Source organism: Dinoponera quadriceps, unplaced genomic scaffold (assembly GCF_001313825.1).
Source record: "Dinoponera quadriceps isolate SergipeBrazil2010 unplaced genomic scaffold, ASM131382v1 scaffold4026, whole genome shotgun sequence".
Lineage (NCBI taxonomy): Eukaryota > Metazoa > Arthropoda > Insecta > Hymenoptera > Formicidae > Dinoponera > Dinoponera quadriceps.
In genome coordinates, this window is record NW_014558538.1 from 79,884 (window position 1) to 93,748 (window position 13,865).

A 13,865-nucleotide genomic window follows, 5' to 3' on the forward strand; every position below is an offset into this window, starting at 1 on the left:
TATATTCTCTACATTCGTCGCAAAAATAAAATTAATATCTTCTGTCGTCTCGGTTGCTTCTCCCTCCTCCTCTTTTTCTCTCTCTTTCTGTGTCTCTATGTATATAATATATATATTTATATATATTTATATATATAATTTATATAAATCTTGCTATATATAATACAATATATGCAGATATATTTTCAACTTAGTCATATGTAGCAAAGATCTAACGAAAGTTCGGTGGCTATTAGGAAAACGAGAAGGAAAAATATGGCAATTGCCTGGCACGTTCTTGTTTTTGTGAGTAAAATTCATTGCAGGTGTACAAATAAAGTTACGTAACAATCCTCTCTATCCTATTTACGTTTATATTTCTCTCATCATCGAATACACAGTTATATTTGCATTCTATATACTCACGTTTATTTTCAATTTTCTTGACAAACATGAAGTCAGTTTGTTAATGTTTCTATCTACAAGAAGATACCAATGACACTTACCATTATATATATATATATAAATATATATATATATATATATTCAACAATCATCGTGAATAAGATCTGATAGTTCTGATACAAGATGTACGCTATCCTAAATTTGAGTTTAATATGTGAGTATAACAGACGCTCCGATTGAATTTACAAAATGGGAACTATACCATATTCACGAAAATGTTGAACGTCTCTTAATTATCTTACTTAAATTGAGTAGAGGTTCATCAATACTTGCTTATACACAAAGAAGTTGGCACCAACCAAAGTCTTTCGCGACTGATGACAAAGTTGAACCGAACAGTACAAGAGTTATAATAAAATACAAGAACTATATTAGTTATTTTTTAATATATTAAACACTCTACTTGATATTAAATATTAAATATTCTCGCTCAACCCATCGCTCTCTGTGACGAGAGCTCGTTCCAGGATAACGCGCCCTTCCTTGTACCGTTGATTCTCGTCCGTTGCAAATTCATACACCCATCCGAGTTTTGCGTCACAGTTTTTGCAGCTGACATCTCGAACCATATGACGACCAGTCAGCATCACTCTGTCCTGTACCTCACTGTAAATTGTATCGTAGTTAGGAAGAGAAACAGATATCGTATTATTGTGAACTCGATATCTGTATCTTTCCAATTGTCATTATATGTACCTCTTAAACTTTAAACTTTTTATGTAGGTTTATCTCCTATAAAAATGGTATAAAGAGTAAAAACATTCATCACATATTCGAATGGATTTATGAAATCCGAATTTTAGATTTAAGAAATTCCTAATGTCAAGACATTAACTGAACAGCTGACTATAATTAGCACAATCTGACAGTAATGTCTCTTTAATGTTACTTTAACGTGTTGCCAATGCAGACAATGGAATGTTGATGTTAACGAGAATATAATTTAACTTCCTTCCCCCGATGCAAATATACAATGTACACAATTCTACTGAGTTTCCTCTATCTTACACGAGAGAAATCCGAAAATATGCAGAAGATAAGATGACAAATGCACCTGTAATTCAGATTGACGACTTTATTGAAGAGAAATGCGCGTCCCGTAGCACCCGTGAAGCGTGTGCTTATCAGCTGTCCCCTGTTGGTGAGGTTGGTGTCGCAGGAGGCGCAGGAGAAGAGGCGGGTGCCGCCGATGTGCTCGAGAAATATCACCCCCATCTCGGTGGTTGGCAGAAGGGCCCGGTTAACCTCGAAGTGTAATTCGCAATCGGCGGCGTTTGTCTATCGAACGGATCGATAGAGCCCCGACTCGCGGAAAACGAAAGTTGTACGAGCGTCGTAACTGTTACGATGCGTCAACTGTGCGTCGTGTGCATACTGTAACCTGTGTACCAACATCGCCAGGACCGCGGGGAAGGGATTGAGTGTTTCTACTGCGGACCATGAGTGGTCGCTAATGTAGACCCGAAACTTTCGTTACGACGGACGGCTTGGTAAGATTTCACGTGGAGAGCCAAGTACGAAACTTCATAAATATCTTTTATACGTGAAATATTTTAGAAGTTATAATCACTTTCTCTTATTAAAAAAAAATATATACGTATATACAAATCTTTGCATGCAAGTTAGATAATCACTTGTGTCTGGCAAATTCGATTTTATTTTGCATCGTATATTGAAGATTGCAATTACTATCTATTGCTTTATTTATTAATTCAAAAAATAACTGAAATAATCATTAATATTAGTCACTAATATTAATGCGCGCGTGGGCATCGATCAAGATCGGTATTATGATGTAACACAAGTAACTTTATATTCTTATGATCATAAATAATAAATTGATTAATTTTGGCATTGCAATGCGAGTATAATTAAGATGATCATATAATATACAAATGTGTTACATCAAAATATTATATTTTTATTATTCATATAAATGGTATACAATATGTACACGTATATAGATTCGTGTAAATTACAATCCTTCAAAGCTAGGTACATAGATGTTTTGTGCAGTAAAATTCGAAACATTCTCTCCCCTGATGTTTTCTTTTTAAACGCTCGGTCGTTATACAGTGGACAGTTAAGCCCGATGGTAAAGTGTCCTGCACCAGATACAGTTACGCACTGCAATAGGTAGGTACAAATGACAGCCAAAATGCGGTCAGAACAGCGAAACGAATCGAAAATATATTGTTGGTCGTTATCTAATTACTATGTTCATCTTTTCAAGGCACATTTGAAATATAATCAGTACATTTCCTTCCAAATTACGGAGAAACCTATCAACGTCACGTAGTCGCTCTTATCACTTTACAAACAGTTCACCGTTTCATCATTAATAAAGTTACAAAGTTTCGTATATACATGTATACATACAAAGGGAAAAGGAGAAAAATAGAAAGAATTTTAAGTATATATGCAAAGAGAGGGAAAAAAGAGAGAGAGAGAGGGGGGGGAGAAGGAGAGAGAGAAAGAGAGAGAGAGAGAGAGAGAGAGAAGGGAGAGAAAAGAAAATCAATAGAAAAATATAAAATATTAAAAATTCCTTTAGCCGAAATCACAGACAAGTCTCTTACTTTCTCAAACAGAGCACAAAGTCGCGCACACACACACGCGCACACACATCTTTGTGTGGTCTTAATATAATAAGATAATATAGCTGATATAAATATTATAAATATATAATCATATATGTATGGATAGTCTTATCGCTATATATACATGCATACACGGATATACACGTATTTCAATACGAAGGGACATTTGTCTAGCATGCATGCGCGTATGCAGTTGATGATTCTGTACATATTTAAATTTACACGTGTACACGCTTGTTTATTCGCGCGTATGCATGTACCAACATGTAAACAATGGTCGCACAGGTGTGTATGTGTATATCCATATTTTTGATTATATCCTTTTTGATGTTTGGGTCTTATCGTGAAGGATATTCCATTTCATATCTGTAATACTGCACCTATACCTATGTACATTAAACGCCAGTAAAATACAACATATAAGATGAAATATTTTCGCGCCTACTATACATCATCGGAAATAATGAGTTCCTCCCAAATGTTACGATTTGCTCCAAATCGATGTAATGGAAACAATAACTCAATTCGTCTCGTATAACAGAAAAGTAACACGTTATAGGAATACAGGATAGATCTCTCGTCGAAAAAATAGCACAGATACAGCCCTCATGTTTGTGTCTTAGTCATTCAAATCAACCTATATCTTGACATATTAGTCATAGACATCGTAGCTATGCATTATCTAATCAGATTTGTTATCAGTATGACTCGTAGGATATTTTCCCTATAAGCATTCCAGTAAAGGATCCACATGAATGTAACGGAGGAGAAGCATGGACAACTAAAAATATTATTGCGAACTTAGTAATGCGCAACATAAAATATTTTCTATTCATAGGAAAGTATAATTATATAACGTACTAGACGATTCAACATTGTTCCATGTACAATTAGGTGCAACGTGAAAATAAAATATATCTTCCCAAACCGTAAAATTGGAAATTGAGCTCTCACAGAACAAATATATATATAGAGCGAAACGATACTTTCTCTCTTTCTGTTTGATTGATAAAACAATTATTCTGAGAAAACAAAAGAACACCTCCCTCACGTATACTGAATAATGGAATAGTCTACAGTCAATAGCAGTCGTAATATTAAAATCCGTAATATAGTAAAGATTAACAATAAAGATATTAACAGTAATCATTACCGGTATCGATACTGCAGCAGTATCACTTATAACAGCACTTGGAGAAATATATCTTAATAATTCCGGTGATAGGAAATTGCATGGAAAAGAACTCAATAAAGTTTCATTTCTCTCTCAGTGCGATCCTATGTAGCATAACTCATTCATCGTACCCATCGATCGGTAACACGATTAAGCGTTATTTTTGGTAAGTTTTGTTCTGTTGGCGGCAACCGTTGCAAGGCACGCTAGAGCTTCAAGATCTGGAGACGCGCACCAAGCTATTAATGTGCAAAATATTAATTAGAGCTTGTATAAATAGACATATGTAATAAGACCAACTCGCTTACTGATTATTTCACATAGAATTTTTTCAAGGACCAAGAATTATAACTGGAAAATAGCTTGAATTCGAAGTCTATCTTCTATAGAGAATGTTGTGTGTCAGCGTATTTCAAAAATTACGCAAGAGGAATATATCTTGTAAAAAAATTTTCTTTTTTTCACGAAAAATTACCTCAGTATTATTATGTATTGCGATTTTCGACATCATTACAAAATTAACGTCAACGTTAGATAGAATTAAGATTCTTGGATGCTCGCTGTAACTGCCCTTCTTTGATGACGTCGGAAGCGAGGAGAATCGTGCCAACTTATGTGACGATATATGCGGAAATAAAAGAAGAATATACGCACAAAAAACATTCGTGATCGATTCAGCACACTTGTAAAAATGTCCGGACGCTTTCTTTTAATTTGAACGATTAATAAATAGCCATAAATTAGTGCAACATGCAACTCATGTTTTTAACACATCTTTTCTCATGATTGCTGTTGCGTTCATTCTATCGGCTATTTATTAATTGTTCAGATTAAAGGAAAATATCTAGATATTTTTACAAATGTATCGATCATGAATGTTATTTTGAGCGTGTATTTTTTTATTTTCATATGTACCGTCACATAAATTGGCATGATTTTCCTCGCTTCTGACGTCATCAAAGAACGACAGCCGCAGTGAGTAACCAGGAGCCTTAATACAGTGAAAGAAATTATTTATAACTCACATTTATTTGGTTCTTGGTCTTCGGAGTGTGTGAAGGAATTGATTGCCGCAGCGTTCCTCGTGATGGTCTGCTTTCGAGCTTTTCGTTTCTGGCTTCCTACAAGAAGGGCTTTCTCCGATTCCTCGGAAACCACATTCGTCGCATGAACTCTTCGAGTTTGGCCGTTCGTCTGGCCGCTAGCAGACGAATTATTCTGGTGCTTCTTGCTCGCCGTGGAGTTGAACTTTTGCAGGATTTTCTTTTTCTTCGTACGCTGCTGCTTTTTCTTCTCTTGAAATTCTTCTAAACTTAACGACGGCAATGCCTCGATCTTCTTTTCCAAATTGAAATCCCTAAGCGAACGTTTATTGTATACTTGTTAGATTAGATTAGATTATCATAGAATTATAGACAGTCCGATAATAGAAACCTACTCAGCTCGAAATCTTTTGCGTGCCGTCCAAGGTCCAAAATCTACGTGAGCTTCGGCTCCCTCGGTCTCCGTATCTTCGGGCTTGGAAGCTTCCATGTTCCCTTCAGCGCTAGATATAACGGATACATTTCTGAGCTATTCTCGTATATGAAGAGCAAAAGGCAGCGCGGTACTGAATTGGATTAAAAATATTACCTCTCCACAAGATGTTCCAGTTCCCCACGGGAACTGTTTCCGCCCTCGCTGCTCAAGGAATCTGTCTTTTCACTGACATTTGAGGAAATGGAATTTCTTCTTTCGTTCGGACGTTCGTCGGAGCTAACGCGAGAAAATAGTTCGGCTTTTCAGTTCAGTCATCGATATTTCACGTTAACGTAAATCGATATTCATGGTATCCATGCAGATCTGATATTTAACATCGTCTTAAATTCATCTTCAGATACTTTGTAATCAATGAAACGATCCGTACAATATCTGAAGATGAATGTTTACAGAAACTATGAATACCGTCTTTAGGACTAAATTTCATACGTGTTACCTACCCTTGGCTTGTGGTCACTCGTCTTCGTTTGCTTTGTTGCCCAGGCGGACCGATATTTTTCATCTGTTCGGCGAGGAACTTTTGATAACGCACACCCTTACACGTCCTTTCGCTGCGAAAGTTATTCTCCTCCGGTGGCGTCGTTAAGAAAGAATTTATCGCGTGTTTCTCGTCCTCCACGACCTAAACGATTCATCGTGAGTACACCAACGCGAATGAGATATTATTTTACCAAGCGATTTAGAAAACTCACTGCATTCTTTTACACACGCATGAGTCGGTTCTTACCGTCTCGTGTTGCTCGTTGTTGTTCGACTCGGTCCTTTTTCTCTTCTTTTCGCCGAAGAGGTCCGCCTTGCACTCCCTTTTCTGTTCATCTTGAAACGGTGATTCCGTGTACCTCTTCTTGGGCGGTTTCGGCACAGCGTCACTCTCCGTCCCTATACCGTTGATCGCGGTCTGTTCCTCGAACAACTCGGCCTTCTGAGGAGTGAAGAGAGAACTGAGACCGCCGATCTGCGACTCGTCCGCCAATTTGCCCGGTTGAATCGATTGTCCGTCCCGCCTGTCTGACTTTGTACAATCGGAAGACTCGTACTCGGATTTGACACTGTTTGCGGGCTGCGCACCGCCGCTACTCGATTCTTGCTTCTTGTTGGTAGGCCTAGTGTTCAAGGTGCGGAGTGGAGGAGCCGGCAATTTGTACCACTTGAAGTCAGGATTCGCGTTGAGAAACGCATCCTTGTACTGAAAAGAAACGAAAAGTGAATTGTAATGTATCTGTATGAATGGAGAAAAATCAAAGAGAATTATTACAAATCGTATCGGTTTTACATAAACCGCGCTGCTCTCCGTGTAATCCCAATGACGGGAAAATCAACGCAACGACGTTTTATTCTTGGCGACGCGACCTCCTGTTATTTTCGCATACTTTCCAGAACTCGACAGAAATTTTTCTAAAATTCGTCAGAACTTTGCAGAGCTCACGAGAACTTTCCAGAACTCGCCAGAACTTGGTCGAGTTCGCGGGAATTTTGCAGGACTCCTGAAAACGCTCCAGGGCGATTTTCTCGTTCGCAACGTTTCACGTTTACCTCCTGCGCGAGATTCGTGTAGGAACGCTTCTGATCGGGATGCAACGTCGCCCACCATTCGCCCAAGACCCTCGTGACGGCTCGATTCTCCAAGTGCGGATAGCTGGATCTGACTGACGCGCGGTGCCTCTTGCAGAAGATTAGGAACGCGTTCATGGGACGTCTCGCATGGTGGGCCGGCTCCCGTGATTCGCGTGGCTCCTGCTCGCACACAATACAGTCTTACACGTGTATATCTGCGAACTGTGTATGAGCGCGCCTTACGCGTGCAACGAACGCGGTTATATAAGGAAGTTATATATTACGAGAGAAGATGTCGCGAGTTCATCCTGCCTCTCTTCACGTGGCAGCGTTCGCGAGGGCTTCACAGATAACATTTGCTCCCCTTTTCACCGAATGCGGATCAACCAAGTGTAGAGAAAAAAGCGTCCTCCACGAGTCAGATCTATTTTTTCTCCTCTCTAACTGATAAGATTTGACGAATTTTACGTTCGATCGCGAATCGTTCACTTGTTGTTTACACGTGAGAAACCCGAAAGGTATTCCGAGCGATTCCACATTTCACGAGATTTCACGAGCGAAAGAGGCGAATTCGCTCTTTCGCCGAGCCCCGTCGACGAATGAGACATCCGCGCGGTGTGTGTATCATCATCTTGCGCGGTTTCGCATTGCCGTAAGTGGCCATGTCGCCGGTGTGTCGGTGAAGCCTTTGAAGTGACACACACGGCCTGTCAATTTCTGAGGGTCGTACGTTGCCGCCTGCTGAAACTTTTACGCCCGACATTGATCCACATACGACTCAGTGCCGGAGCCTTTGGCCCGAGCGAGCGAGAAAGAGAGCACAAAGAGCAAGGAAAGAAGATAAAAGAAAAAGAAAAAAAGCGAGGAGGGTAGATCCAAAGGAGAGAAAAGGCAACCGATCCGAGGAAACGCGCAGCGCGACGTCTCCAAAAATAAGCGAGAAAGCGCCGCGGATCGCCGTCGCGCGCGCGCACGAGAGAGAGAAAGAGAGAAAAAACTAGTTCAGCACGCGAAACGGACGACGTGCGTGCACAATTGCAACATATGTCTCAGACGGCGCGACGTTTCGACGCGAAGGTGGGAAGGCGCGCCTGCGGAAACGTAATAACATACGACACGCTCGATCGGCCGGATGAGTCCGAGAGGGAATCCGCTCTGTCGCAAGGCTAACGCGTCGTCGTCGTCGTGCAAATCATCGGTCGCGTTTATTCGCGATGACACGGAGATTTCGTGACAGAGAGAACCCGCGGCCCGCTCGCCCAACTATGCCGTCCCCGTATGGCAATTAATTGCGCTCGGCGAAACGCTCGGCCGAGCGTGTGCGTCCGGATCGATTGTACGCGCGTCTCGATGTGACACAAAGCTTGACGCGAAGCGCCTTCGACAATAATAATAATAATGTGACGACGACGACGCTTATCTGCGGCCGAGATACAAAGCGCGATACAAGCACCGAGCGAGACAGCGCGGAAAGCGGGCGGTCGATTATCTCCGAACGGGACTTCCGAGGGGGCGAAAACGCGCAGAGGACGATCTGGGTGGGCATAGCACCGTGCGGAAGGCGAATTACGGCCTCGTGTATTCCCGACGCAGGAAATGTAACGGAGAGAGAGAGAAAAAGAGACGTCGTTCCACCTTCTATCCTTTTCTCCCTCTCTTTCTCGCTCTATCTCCGTGCTTTCCTCTGGAAACACAGATAGACGAATCGACAGGGGATTTTCCCGACGAAATACACTGCGTCGTCGCCGCGGAAACGGTTCCCCGAAGCGGCCTACGACGATCGTAATCGGCGCATATGTTTTTCGCGAAGACCACGGAATCGCGACTGCTGCACTGAATATGAGGCATTCCAGGCAGGCCGCACGTCTCGTCGCTTTTTCGCACATCAGGAGCAGGAAGGGCGAGAGGAAGAAGAGGCAGGCGAAGAGGATCACGTCGTCGACGAGAGCGCAAGCTGTCATACGTTGCAACGTCTCGGCGCAGCGAGCGCTATATTACGGCGCTTTGATTGCACCACCGTCAGCAAATTTCGCGGAGGATAGAAGGAGACAGAGAAAGAGAGAGAGAGAGAATGAGTGAGTGAGGGAAGGAAAAAACAGATCGGCTCGGACGACGGGTTCCCCGGAGTGACCGGGAAGAGATAACACTGTTGGTAGCTCACTCACATCATCCTCGTCGCGCATTTTCACCGTCGTCTCTGTCTATCTCTCTCTCTCTCTCTCTCCCTCCCTCTTGGCACACCGAACGTCGCACCGCCCGTCCGTCCGTCTGTCTGTCTGTCGCGCACTGACAGCTGCTCGACTGACCGATGTAAATATCGCGACTGACTGCGCGATCTTTGAATGAAGACGTGCGATTATCCGGGAATGCGACGCACACGGGGGAAGCCCCGTGGGGATCACGTTATCCCGGGGAACGTCGTCGGGGTCCACGTAGACGAAGTCTCTCACAGCCGTCGCGCCCCGTCTCGTCCCCGTGTGTCTTTCTCGTCCGCGAGCGTGCGAGCGTCGTCGTCGTCGTCGGCCGCGAGAAAACGACGGAACGTTACGCGCGACAGACAGACAGATCAGCCGTGACTTTTGACACAAAAGCGACGCGTCGGCACGCGCCGTCCTGTGCGCCCGACGACAATCACGTCGTCGTCGCGCAGGGTCCGCGTCGGCCTCGCGACGTCGCTCGTCTCCTCTAAGTCGACGGGAAAATCGGCCGTGCGCGGCTTACTCACCTTACGTTGTTGCTCGTTGGCAGCCATTTCTGATTTCACTTGACAATTCACTCAGCGGCGCATAATACAGATAAAGCTGCGGCACACTGGCGCTCCGCGCGCTGTCCTCGCACGGTCTCACTCGCGCCCACGGCGCACACGCCCGCCCTCTCTCTCGCGCGCGCACGCACTCGCCGTCCTTTATGCGCCTGCGTACGCGTACTCCTCTCGCTCGCTCTGTCTCGCTCCTACCAACGCGAGCGCTTGACACACGGCCCGTTCGCGGCCCACGTGAGAGAAAATTCTCCTCGGACGGCGTGCGAGAGAGAAGAGAGACATCCATTCGGTCATTCATTCGTTCATTCGTTCGTTCGTTGCGTCAAACGGAATTTCTCGCCCGTCTCGCTCACGTTTTCGGCGGATTCTGAAAAGGTCCCGGAAGCGACTCGAGAACACGTTCCGCCCGAGTTGGACAGGAGCGGAGTCCCGGAAGTTTTCGCCAAGCTCTTCAATGAAACGTCTCGAGATCGTCGACGTCGCGACCGCACGTCGGCGCGACAGTTTCGCTCGCGCGTGCTCGTCCCGATATGCGATCCGATCGTCGACGATTTCTGCGAGATTCGATCGACTCTCTCACGGCGGCGGACGCTCGCGTCGAGCGCGGAAGCTGTTCAAATCGTCGCGCGCCGCAGTGCGGTCCGCGCATGCGCGCCCCCGCCGATGCCGAAAGTCCCCAGATCGTGCGTATGACGAGAACAGCTGATCGCAATGGTGGAGCAACAGCTGTCGACCGGATGATCGTCGAATTTAGAGCCGTCGCTTCTCCCCGTCGCTCCCCCGCCGCCAGTGGGATAAATTTAGTAGCGGCCAATGAGTAAGCGGATGATTCACTTTTTCGTGGGATCGCTCCCGAGGGATGCGAAACGCACGGAGAGCGGACAATTAATGACTTCTCTCCGCTTATCGGGATCCTTCGCCACGAACTTTGACCGATATCGACAGGTTGCGCTTTGTTCGAGAGGGATTTGACTTTTGACTTCGACTATTGTTGACTTCGAGAGATAACGGACGATCGATAATGTGACGAAGAAAGAGTCGTATCTATAGATAAGGTAATACGTCACACATTAAAATATACGCCGAGTGGAATGCAAGATTCGGAATCAATGGAGGTTGATTACGTCGACGAGAGAAAAACATTAAGATGGAATGGTTGATTTGTAATTTTGAGACGATGCTTTGTGCTCTGAATCATTATGTAAATTATCATTTATTTAGCTTTCTTTTTTTACTATACATTGGTGTGTCATCAATCGCAAATAGAACGACTTTTTAAGATTCGAGAAACAAGACGGCCATTATGCGTTACTTAAAGACGAAGATTTCAGGCATAAGACATTATCGTAAATCGATAAATCGGTTATAATATACGATCCGTATTCTGACCTCACTTTTATCGGTAAAATTTTTGGTTTTCCGTTGAATTGAGAGTATAAATTATATCTGTATTATATTGAGAATATAAATATATCTATGTGTATAATATTTTCAAGTAGACAGAGTCCAATATATCGTTAACGAGAAACCGTAGCCTGCTAAGATCACCATGTCGACTTCTATATTTAATCGACGTCACTCGAATCCGATCTCTCTCGGATTTCAAATGATCCGCGCATTCCAACGCCGCGTGAATGCGGATGCGGTTTGATGAGCGCGCACCGCGCCTAGGTTAGGTCGGCTTCCGGTCCGCAGCAGTCCGTCCCTCGCCGACAATCGCTATTCAAAACACGTCGCCCGGCGAAAGAAATTCAAAGACTCGCGGGAGCGACGCCGGCCAGGGCAGGGTAAACGACGTCGGCCGTGGTGTTCCGGTAAGTTCCGCGACGGTGTTGCCGTTGGGACGCGTCGCCTTCCGCGTAACGGTCCGACGGAATCCCCGCTGCGAGTGTTTATAACCTCTACACCGTTCGCTCCGTTTTCAAGATGGCGTGGCAAGGTCGCGGCCACTCATCGTGGTGGTAGTGGTGCTCTCGACGTCGTCGCCGTCGCGAAAAGTCCCTCCTTAGTTCCGGTGCGAAACCGGCGCACGTCACTTACCGTTCTCGCGGTGATAACCGTAGGGGAAGGTGGGGGGAGGCAGTGGAGAAGAAGACGGCTATGCCAATGTTGGCGCGCACATCGGCGTAGCTTGGTGCTTCTTCGATCTTTTTTTCCTCGCTTTTTCTTCCTGGCCGGGCGCGCGACCACCGATGTAACAATGCGGGAAATTCTGCTGGCGGTGTTTTCCGTGGTGTCCAGCCTGCTGATAGTGTTCAGTCTCGTCTCGCTGGGTGAGCAACGTGGATTGCATGGGTGACGTAATTGCGTTGACGGACGCGGTGGAGACCCGGCCCATCTCGTGTTTACATCGCGTGTTTATCTCGGTTCGCGAAATCGATACAACGGAGCTCCTGTACGGCCCCGGGGTCTCGCACACTTCAACGTCGAGCGCGTCCGGGAGTTTCCGCGTCGCGGAGATAACGATCACCTCACGTTCTCGGTTTTCAGGTTGGTTCCTGGTGTGGAAGTTCTTCCTGTCGCGGTTCCGCTTCGTGAGAGAGCTGCTCGGTGGAATGGGCGAGTCGTCCTCCGTGACGGATCTGAAGAACGGCCGCTCGCGCATCAAGAAAATTCGCCGTGAGTAAATATATACCGTACACCGGACGACGCCGAAGCTGCAGCCTGCCCTTATTGAACAACTGCTCGTTTCGACACATTGCGTGAAAAGTTACGTAAAACGAAGGAAACCGCTGTTACTTTTGGACACCATCTCGCGACGAAACACATCCAGCTAGAATGTCGGTGAACATACGTTGCGCAACCACCGACGACCTGCTGAATATTCAGCATTGCAACCTGCAATGCCTGCCGGAGAATTATCAGATGAAGTATTACCTGTATCACGCTCTGTCCTGGCCGCAGCTGAGCTACGTGGCGGAGGACGAGAAAGGAAGGATAGTGGGATACGTGCTCGCCAAGATGGAGGAGGATTGCGAGGACAACCCGCACGGCCACATCACCAGTCTGGCTGTGAAGCGCTCTCACAGGCGGCTGGGGATCGCCCAGAAGCTGATGAACCAGGCGTCCAGGGCGATGGTGGAGTGCTTTGGCGCAAAGTACGTATCGCTGCATGTGCGCAGGAGTAATAGGGCCGCCCTTAACTTGTACACGAGCAGCTTGCAGTTCGAAGTGTCGGAGGTGGAGCCCAAGTACTACGCGGACGGCGAGGACGCTTACGCCATGAAGCGCGACCTCACCAGCTTCCATCACGAAAAGGCTCTCCGGGATAGGGCGCACAAGGAGGGTAATGTTCACACGCACCTCGGCAGATGCTGTGGCGATCATTCTTAGTCTACTCACTACCTGTTGCTGCTGCTGCCGTCGTCGTCGTCGTCGTCGTCGTCGTCGTCGTCGTCGTCGTCGTCGTCGCCGCCGCCGCCGCCGCATCGAGTCCAGTATGTATACCTACGCTGTGTTCGCTCACGCAGGAACTCGAGTCTTCAAGGGGGTATCGCCGAATACCGAGCTGAACACGGATTCTTCGTGTTGTCTCTGCAGGAGAGAGAAAACCTCTGCTTATCAAAATTCTACCTAGTACGTGTAAAAAATATTGTATATGCGACTGTGTACGTGGAGACTACCTGTTGTTGGGATCTATGCGACGAAATGAGGTTACCAGTTTGGTTCCGATTTGTGTACATGAGTTACCGCCCAAGTTTCTCATCCCGATGGCGCACACCGTGATGATTCGACTTGCGGATTTTAAACATGAGAAATAAAGGTTTCTGGAGAAGCTGTCTCTCGTCGTCTC

The 13,865-nt window shown here is 45.6% G+C and overlaps 4 protein-coding genes across 7 annotated transcripts; 2 read left to right on the forward strand and 2 right to left on the reverse strand.

Moving 5' to 3' along the window:
- Nucleotides 1-815: 815 nt before the first annotated feature.
- Nucleotides 816-1,877, reverse strand: LOC106749920 (protein yippee-like 5). Its single transcript, XM_014629879.1, has 2 exons — nucleotides 1,499-1,877; nucleotides 816-1,050 (listed from the first exon to the last, which is right to left on the reverse strand). Exons 1-2 carry the CDS (start codon nucleotides 1,657-1,659, stop codon nucleotides 861-863), a joined length of 351 nt encoding a protein of 116 aa, XP_014485365.1. The 5' UTR covers nucleotides 1,660-1,877; the 3' UTR covers nucleotides 816-860.
- Nucleotides 1,878-2,975: 1,098 nt separating this feature from the next.
- On the reverse strand, nucleotides 2,976-10,163 carry LOC106749918 (HMG box transcription factor BBX). 3 transcript variants are annotated; one of them, XM_014629874.1, is made up of 9 exons: nucleotides 9,477-9,888; nucleotides 7,596-8,058; nucleotides 7,291-7,491; nucleotides 6,485-6,943; nucleotides 6,198-6,379; nucleotides 5,851-5,973; nucleotides 5,657-5,764; nucleotides 5,244-5,575; nucleotides 2,976-4,457 (listed from the first exon to the last, which is right to left on the reverse strand). In XM_014629874.1, the coding sequence occupies exons 2-9, from the start codon at nucleotides 7,665-7,667 to the stop codon at nucleotides 4,369-4,371; spliced, it is 1,566 nt and encodes a 521-aa protein (XP_014485360.1). In that variant the 5' UTR covers nucleotides 7,668-8,058; nucleotides 9,477-9,888; the 3' UTR covers nucleotides 2,976-4,368. The 3 variants fall into 3 exon arrangements, with proteins under 3 accessions (XP_014485360.1, XP_014485361.1, XP_014485362.1); XM_014629875.1 differs by lacking the exons at nucleotides 7,596-8,058; nucleotides 9,477-9,888 and adding an exon at nucleotides 10,037-10,163; XM_014629876.1 differs by lacking the exon at nucleotides 7,596-8,058 and having other exon boundaries at nucleotides 9,477-9,884.
- A 1,883-nt stretch (nucleotides 10,164-12,046) lies between these two features.
- Nucleotides 12,047-12,719, forward strand: LOC106749921 (small integral membrane protein 13). The gene is made up of 2 exons (XM_014629880.1): nucleotides 12,047-12,345; nucleotides 12,563-12,719. The coding sequence occupies exons 1-2, from the start codon at nucleotides 12,273-12,275 to the stop codon at nucleotides 12,697-12,699; spliced, it is 210 nt and encodes a 69-aa protein (XP_014485366.1). The 5' UTR covers nucleotides 12,047-12,272; the 3' UTR covers nucleotides 12,700-12,719.
- Nucleotides 12,720-12,825: 106 nt separating this feature from the next.
- Nucleotides 12,826-13,853, forward strand: LOC106749919 (N-alpha-acetyltransferase 10). 2 transcript variants are annotated; one of them, XM_014629877.1, is made up of 2 exons: nucleotides 12,826-13,457; nucleotides 13,488-13,853. In XM_014629877.1, the coding sequence occupies exon 1, from the start codon at nucleotides 12,851-12,853 to the stop codon at nucleotides 13,403-13,405; it is 555 nt and encodes a 184-aa protein (XP_014485363.1). In that variant the 5' UTR covers nucleotides 12,826-12,850; the 3' UTR covers nucleotides 13,406-13,457; nucleotides 13,488-13,853. The 2 variants fall into 2 exon arrangements, with proteins under 2 accessions (XP_014485363.1, XP_014485364.1); XM_014629878.1 differs by having other exon boundaries at nucleotides 12,826-13,170; nucleotides 13,231-13,853.
- The last annotated feature ends 12 nt before the right edge of the window (nucleotides 13,854-13,865 follow it).

Excerpts from the sequence above, each read along its gene's own strand:
- LOC106749920 (XM_014629879.1), bottom strand. The coding sequence starts at position 1,659 with ATGGGGGTGATATTTCTCGAGCACATCGGCGGCACCCGCCTCTTCTCC. Across the intron at positions 1,051-1,498 it reads GTCGTCAATCTGAATTACAG|TGAGGTACAGGACAGAGTGA; the intron begins GTGCATTTGTCA and ends TACAATTTACAG.
- LOC106749918 (XM_014629874.1), bottom strand. The coding sequence starts at position 7,667 with ATGTTATCTGTGAAGCCCTCGCGAACGCTGCCACGTGAAGAGAGGCAG. Across the intron at positions 5,974-6,197 it reads CGAGTGACCACAAGCCAAGG|CTCCGACGAACGTCCGAACG; the intron begins GTAGGTAACACG and ends TTCTCGCGTTAG. Across the intron at positions 4,458-5,243 it reads AGACCAAGAACCAAATAAAT|CTTGGTGCGCGTCTCCAGAT; the intron begins GTGAGTTATAAA and ends GCACATTAATAG.
- LOC106749921 (XM_014629880.1), top strand. The coding sequence starts at position 12,273 with ATGCGGGAAATTCTGCTGGCGGTGTTTTCCGTGGTGTCCAGCCTGCTG. Across the intron at positions 12,346-12,562 it reads GTTCAGTCTCGTCTCGCTGG|GTTGGTTCCTGGTGTGGAAG; the intron begins GTGAGCAACGTG and ends CTCGGTTTTCAG.
- LOC106749919 (XM_014629877.1), top strand. The coding sequence starts at position 12,851 with ATGTCGGTGAACATACGTTGCGCAACCACCGACGACCTGCTGAATATT.